General features: G+C 40.9%; 1 protein-coding gene across 1 annotated transcript in view; it reads right to left on the bottom strand.

Moving 5' to 3' along the window:
* Positions 1-1,832: 1,832 nt before the first annotated feature.
* The window catches only part of LOC106537273 (NACHT, LRR and PYD domains-containing protein 3), a 12,406-nt gene continuing 6,506 nt past the window's right edge, over positions 1,833-7,732 (bottom strand). Inside the window, exons 3-7 of the mRNA XM_014034662.1 lie at positions 5,252-7,037; positions 4,996-5,169; positions 4,738-4,911; positions 2,613-2,659; positions 1,833-2,491 (exon numbers count right to left, since the gene is read on the bottom strand). Of these exons, the coding sequence (XP_013890116.1) occupies positions 1,917-2,491; positions 2,613-2,659; positions 4,738-4,911; positions 4,996-5,169; positions 5,252-7,037 (2,756 nt within the window). The 3' untranslated portion in view covers positions 1,833-1,916. The remainder of the gene's footprint in view (positions 2,492-2,612; positions 2,660-4,737; positions 4,912-4,995; positions 5,170-5,251; positions 7,038-7,732) is intronic.

Here is a 7,732-nt window from a genome sequence, read left to right as displayed (position 1 = left end):
ACAGCAGCCATTGTAATTTCTGTCTGTAAAGGTCCTGTGCCAAATGATTGTTATGCCTTTTGGTACCTGTACAACTTGTAGTTTTTGAAATATTAATGTTGAAACTTTATTCCAAATTCACAAAATGGGAGTCAATGGGGCCTTGTAATGGTCCAAAGCAGTACTCAACTTGGTACTGCTCCATAGTTTTTTTAATCTCAATAGTTCAGTGTTTACAATACTAATATGATTGTATTTTGATGTTTTACTATATCATTATCTTAATATTGCTCTATTGTTGTAATATTATGCAGTTTAGTGTCAATAATTGAACTGGCAATGTGGACTCCTTCTGCGCACATACAAACCAACCCCTGGCACCACATTCTGCCAAAGCTCCAACAGTCTAATTGGTCTATATCATGGTCTTTCATGTGGGAGACCAGGGTTCAAAATCCAGCTAATTTTAACAAAAAGTCTTTTCCAACTTCATATTGTCACTCACTTACCTTAATGAAAAACACCTGCTGACGTGACAGGCTCAAGCTGGTTTAGAAAACTTCTTTGAACTTGCTCAAAGCTCATTCTGCAAGTCCAATGTTCCTGCATACTTTGTCCTACAGCTGCCATTGTAATTTCTATCTGTAAAGGTCCTGTAAAGGTCCTGTGCCAAATGATTGCTATGCCTTTTGGTACCTGTACAACTTGTAGTTTTTGAAATATTGACCTGCTGACGTGACATGCACAAGCTGACATAGAAAACACATTTGAACTTGGTCAAAGTTCCTTCTGCAAGTCCAATGCTGCAGGCAAAGCCATGCTGCAAAGACATGCTACGTGGCAATGCACACTTGTTTTTACATCATAAAACCCCATGTCTAGTTGGTTTTACCATGTAGTACTGTGACAAAATCATGAAAATAATTTCACTTAGATTAAAAAACTGAACTTGTTCAAAGTATTTTTCTTCATAATTCTGTAAATATTTAGACTTTATACAGCAAACTTTTTAGTTTTTGGACATGAAAGCAGTGAGCTTTTGTTTAGCCCATATGTTATTCTTTATTATTTATCTATTTTATCCATAAATCATTCTTGTTAACATTTAAGACATGCTGCTTTTATTAAAATGTAGTTTCCAAATATCATAACAATTATGACAAAACACTGTTTTATTCTTCTCAGATATTTTGGTTCTGCTGCCATGTTGGATGCCATGTAGCGCTTACCAAGATGGTGGCACAAACCCTCACCCTGTTAGCATAGACTGTGCTGTGGCTGGTCTCCGGGGCTGGTCATTCAAAAGTACAGTTCTTAAATTAAACATTGTTCAAATAGCAAGTTTCTCAGTGGATCTGTGCTCCACAATGCAGCCTAGGTGGAGTAGTCGAACACAGATCCACTGATCCTTCAACACAGAGCATCATCAGAAGACAAGCTGATAAAAAAAATTTAAAAATCTGTATTGATCCATACATAGTGTGTATTGATCGGTTCGATATGGATGCATGTGTTGTTGCACCCCTATAACTAAGCTAAAAATGTTATTTCTTTGTTTCTTGGTTTGTTGTTAATAATTTGTATAAATGAGGCCCAAACCAGTCTGATGTAATGGTTGACACATTTTATTGGAATGAAAAATCACAGTTCTATGTTTCTGAAAAGCACTAACAGACAAAAAGTAAAAGAAAGCAGTGGATTAATTTATGTTTGACAAAGTTTACAGTTATTTTCCTAATACATAAAATAACTCTTCAATAAATCAGACGTTTTTACACAAGATCAGAAAAACTCATACAATGAAACTTATATTGTAATTAAACCAACAACATGTGTCAGCACATTTATCATGCAGTTAATGTGTTACTCCAGGTCATAAAATATTAAATAACATTTCTTATTATTTACTCTGTCTCTTACCAACAAGTGTTTGTTGCCTACAGAGAACATAAAGTTACAGAGGAATCAAAATTCCGAAAGCCAAACACGGCATAAATCGGTTCTTTGAAAATGGTTTTGATGGTTTTGAGTTGGATTAGTGTGCCGGATGAGACTTTATAGAAAGAGAGAATGCCGGCAGGCCTGTCCACGTACACTGCTACTCTGTGAGAGACCGAGGATGAGGAGGACGAGGAGGACAGGGAGGACAAACGTGAAGACGAACGGGATGAGACAGACCTTTCTTTCCCATCCAGCCTGATAATGTAACCATCATCACTGCAGAGTAGACTCCAGGACTGACCTTTTCGTCCCAGATTGCTGTATACCCAGCTTCCTTTCCTCCTGATCCCTCCGTAGGTCACAGCCACGTGAACCATCCCTTTCCACTCAACTTCCCAGTAGCTGCGCTCAGGCAGCACCTCCCGACACAGCAGGTGGCAGCGCTCAATAAACCTGTCTGGATGATCCGGGTAAAGCAGCTGCTCTTTCACTTTGGTCACCTCCTTCAGGTCTGCAGAGAGTTTCAGATTTCTGTGTGCTGTGTTTGGGTCCAATGTGAGTTCACAGGCATCTGATGGACAGAACAGAACATCACCTAACATGTCTGATTACGCAGTTAGAAGCCAGTTTTATATTAAAACTAAATCTGTGCATTTTAACATCAAGAAGCAAACCGTGTGTACCGTACTTACATTTCTTTAGGCCAGGTCTCAGTCTCTGAACTCCGCCATGGTCCAAACTGAAGGAACAAACACAAATTCATTTTGGTATTCAGATGTTTAGCCAATTAAGACCTTCTAGAGTGATCTGTTTTCACAAAAACATCCCGAAATACTTTATGACAAACACTTAGACCAAACTTTAAAGGAACAGCAGTCAAGTCAAAGAACAGAATCAGGCTACATCCAAACTGCAGGACTTAAATCTTAGAAATGATTTTATTTTGTGGCCATTCTAATTAAAAGTGAACCACCGACAGTCCATGGCGCTGAAGAAATGGTAAACGGACTGAACTTATGGAGAGCTTTATAAAGTCCCTCCAGACCCCAAAGCGCTTCACACTTACAGACATTCACCCATTCACATTCACACACTGATGATGGCAAATTACATTGTAGCCACAGCTGCCCTGGGGCGCACTGACAGAAGTGGGGCTGCCATGCACCACTGCCACCAGACCCTCTGACGAAGTGTCTTGCCCAAGGACACAATGACTGAAACGGCCGGACTAGAGATCAATCCAGCGTCCTTCCGGTTCCAGGACGACTCCCCTAACCATTCTGCCACAGCCGCCCCTCCTCATTGATGCTACACATGTTAGCATGTTGGCATGTGTTGATACAGGACACCACCATTAGCTTTAGATGTTGATGTCTCTTTTTGTTAGCTTGAAACTGCATGACGGTATCAATAATATCTATATTTAAATAGACTGGCAAACATCAAACCAACAGAATAGTAAGAATTGTACTTAAGCACATTTTGTATAAGTACATAGGCTGTGTCCAAATTCAGGGGCTGCATCCTTCAAAGGACAAATTTATTAATCGCTTACATCAGCCAAAGGCTGTCCAAATGTAAAGACCACCAATCGCAGCCCACAAATGTGTCCTCCTTTTTCCACAATTTGAAGAACTGCCCCAGTGGGTCCTTCTCAACCCACCCTATCCCATGATGCATTACAGGCTGACCAGGGGATTTTCTTTCTTTGCTTGTAGTGGTAAACAAAGCTAGAGAAAGGAGTGCAGTTTTAAATCAAAATCTGGCAGTATAAAAAATTTAAAGTTTAAAGACATTGTGTTGTTAGAATTTTCATTTTCAGAAATCAAACAAGCTTGTATGGCGTGTCCCTTAGTTCTGTAATGCCTCTAAGATAATTTTATTATGTTATAATATTGATAGTATTGATATTTTACAAACTTTAATCAATTTTCAATCTTTACTTCTGTTTAGTGTCGTCATGGTTGCTAGGTGTCGGGGGTTCAGGGACACTGTAGGAGGGGGACAGGGGGACTACGTTTTCAGTTGTCCCCCTCCTACAGTGCTGCTATTGCCAGTATCACTCCACCCCCTGTTAACAATAGGTGTTTATTAGGTGTCAACGATAGACATGTGATGTGAGTATCAGTCACATGTAGGCAGKGCTTAAAAGCCTGAATTTTGCCTGAAACTCTCAGACTGAAGAAGTCTCTTGGAGGAGAGACGAAACGTTTCGTTAGAGAAGAACCCGTCCAGAAGACCTATACAATTTTTTTTTAAATTATTATTATTATTATTATTATTATTATTATTATTATTATTATTATTATTATTATTATTATTATATGAAAGTAAAATAGGCCGCTGGGCGTTTAAAGCTTTGTTGAAATGAAGAACGAACAAAAACCTTATCAGTGTATCCTTTTGAATGAACTGTGCAAAATGCAATCCTAAGTGAAATTATTGAAGCATTTTTTTTTAGCAGTAACAACAAAAATACTGATTTTGAACAAAAACACTAAATCTTTAGAAATCAAATGTCTATTTTCTCACTAAAACCAGGGCTGGAACTCTTTGTTGACAGTACTAATTGCTGGGGGTGGGGGGTAAGTGTCCTGTGGGGTAATTGTCTTAGCGGGATAAGTATCCAGTGGGTAAATGTCCTGATACTGGTGACAGGAATACATCGGGATAAGGGAAGGAATAAAGCTGAAGGCTAGACCATCCAAATTCACAGCTACTTTCTTCTGGTCTTTGCGGTTCACAAAGGACCCGGCCCACCAGGTAGGCTGGGTCCTTTAAAGAACACAGCCTTCGTTGATAAACCAGGAAGCATACTTTAGAGTCTCCAGTCTGCAGTCTGGATCCATCAGTGCTTCTGACAGCAGCTTCACTCCTGAGTCTCCTGGATGGTTGTAGCTCAGGTCCAGCTCCTTCAGATGAGAGGAATTTGAGCTCAGAGCCGAAGCCAGAGAGGCACATCCACCATCTGTGATCAGACAACCTGAAAGCCTGTAATCGGTTAAAGAAATACAATCAATCTAAATCAAGTGACATTCAGGAACAGTAACAATAAATGGCTATTCAAATTGTCACCTGAGAGTTTCCAGTTGACACTGTGGACTTTTCAGTCCAGCAGACAGACGCTGGACCCCTGAATCCTTCAAGTCATTGTTGCTCAGGTCCAGCTCTCTCAGACTGGAGGATTGGGAGTTCAGGACTGACGACAGAGCTTCACAACTTCTGTTTGACAGGTTACAGTCACTCAGACTACAATAAGAAAGACAATGTTCTGTTTGTAACTGAGAGTTTATAATCTGTTCAGATACTGCTCGTGTGTTTGTCCTCTTACCAAGCTTTGTTGGAGGCTTTGACCACCGGCAGCATCCTCAGGAGGGTCTCTTCTGAAGCAGAGTACTTCTTCAGGTCAAACAGGTCCAGATCTTTTTCTGATGACAGTAAGATGTAGACTAGAGCTGCCCAGTGAGCAGGAAACAGCTTATCTGTGAGAAGACTTCCAGATTTTAAAAACCATAGGATCTCATTGACGAGAGAGCGGTCTTTCAGCTCATTCAGGCAGTGGAACAGATTGATGCTTCGCTCTGGTGAAAAGTCCTCGCCGATCTTCTTCTTGATGTACTGGATTGTTTCCTGGTTGATCTGTGATGTTTTTCCTTTAGGTGTCAACAGACCCCTGAGGAGACACTGATTGGTCTCCAGTGAAAGACCCAGGAGGAATCGGAGGAACAAGTCCAGATGTCCGTTTGGACTCTCTAAAGCCTTATCCACAGCAGTCTGGTAAAGATGTTTGAGCTCGGGTTTGTGTTCAGGTACCTCATTTTCACTTTGTTTCAACAAGTCGACTCCAGAGGTGATGAAGGTCAGGTGGACATGAAGAGCAGCCAGGAACTCCTGGACACTTAGATGAATGAAGCAGAACACCTTATTATCATACAACTCACATTCTTCTTTAAAGAATTCAGTGACGACTCCTGAGTAAACCGAAGCTGCAGGTACATCGATGCCGCACTCCTCCAGGTCCGATTCGTAGAAGATCAGGTTTCCTTTCTGCAGCTGCTCAAAGGCCAGTTTTCCTAGAGACCCAATCATCTCCTTGTTCTCACGATTCCAGTGTGAACCTGAATCAGCTTTGCTGTCATACTTGACAATTTTGAGTTTGGTTTGAACCACCAGGAAGTGGATGTACATCTCAGTCAGGGTTTTTGGCAGAACTTTTCCCTCTTTGGATTTCAACACATTCTCCAGAACCGATGCAGTGATCCAGCAGAAGACTGGAATGTGGCACATGATGTGGAGGCTCTGCGAGATCTTGATGTGAGAGATGATCTTTGTGGCCATCTCCTTATCCGTGAACCTCTTCCTGAAGTACTCCTCCTTCTGTGGGTCGGTGAACCCTCTGACCTCTGTCACCAGGTCAACACACTCAGCAGGGATCTGATTGGCTGCTGCAGGTCTTGTGGTTATCCAGAGGCGAGCAGAGGGAAGCAGGTTCTTCCTGATCAGGTTGGTCAGCAGAACATCCACTGAGGTGGACTCTGTGACATCAGTCAGGATCTGGTTCCTGTGGAAGTCCAGAGGAAGTCGACACTCATCCAGACCATCAAAGATGAATAGAACCTGGAACTCATCAAACCTACAGATTCCAGCTTCTTGGATGTCAGCAAAAAAATGATGAACAAGTTCCACCAAGCTGAACTTCGTCTCTTTCAGCACATTCAGCTCTCTGAAAGTGAACGGAAACAGGAAGTGGATGTCCTGGTTGGTTCTGTCTTCAGCCCAGTCCAGAGTGAACTTCTGAGTTAGGACTGTTTTTCCGATGCCAGCTACTCCCTTTGTCATCAGTGTTCTGATTGGTCCGTCTCTTCCAGGTTGGAGTTTAAAGATGTCTTCTTGTCTGATGATTGTTTCTGGTGGTTCAAGCTTTTTGGAAACCGTCTCAATCTGTCTGACCTCATGGTCAACATTTATGTCTTCAGTTTCTCCTATGATGATGTAAATCTCTGTGTAGATGTCACTGAGAAGTTTTGAGTTTCCAGTTTTTGTGATCTTCTCAAAAATGTACTGACTCTTCTTTTGCAGCTTGAATTTCAGTTTTTGTTGACACTCATAAAGAATATCTATTAAAAATAGAAACCAGTACGATAATGAATAAATCAGACATTTTATGAAATTAATAAGGTCAGCAAATTCTAAATAAACATGACAACAGTATAATGCAACAAACTAGAATAGTTCCTGGAGAAACTATGAATGGGCTTGCCTCTTGGTGCAGGATTATTTTCAACATAGTTTTGAGGATTTACTTTTGGCTACCTCCATACCAAATTTCACCTCAATATGGCTAAAAATCACAGAGTAATGGTGACTTATTTGTAGTATATGTAGTGGATCTATTTCCTTTAGCGGAGCCACTCCCCTTTTTGGTGAGTTGCCTTCTATGTCATTCGCCTGCGCATTAATATGTTGTATTGTAGACTGAAGTGAAGTTCAATAAAGTTCGTGCTGCACCTACGAGATGAAACTCTTTATTAAATTATACTTTGTTGGAGTAAAGACACAACAAATTGGCGACGAGTAATCTGGACCCTGAACAACTGCGAGACATGAACTTTTCTTTTCCGGAGGGACGGAGAAAAGGACGAAATAAAGCAGGAGACAAAACGAAACCTAGCAAAGCATCCGTGAGTAACAGTGCATAGCACACAGTGAAAAGATACACGGATAATATCTGCATTTCATGTCCAAAATGGCTTGCGTTGGAAAAGTAGAGGAGTTTGATAGTTCAAGTGGAGACTGGGAATCATACATAGAG

Source organism: Austrofundulus limnaeus, unplaced genomic scaffold, assembly GCF_001266775.1.
Source record: "Austrofundulus limnaeus strain Quisiro unplaced genomic scaffold, Austrofundulus_limnaeus-1.0 Scaffold2223, whole genome shotgun sequence".
Classification (NCBI taxonomy): domain Eukaryota; kingdom Metazoa; phylum Chordata; class Actinopteri; order Cyprinodontiformes; family Rivulidae; genus Austrofundulus; species Austrofundulus limnaeus.
The sequence above is the reverse complement of the archived record's forward strand: the minus strand, read 5'-3'. Positions and strand labels throughout refer to the sequence as shown.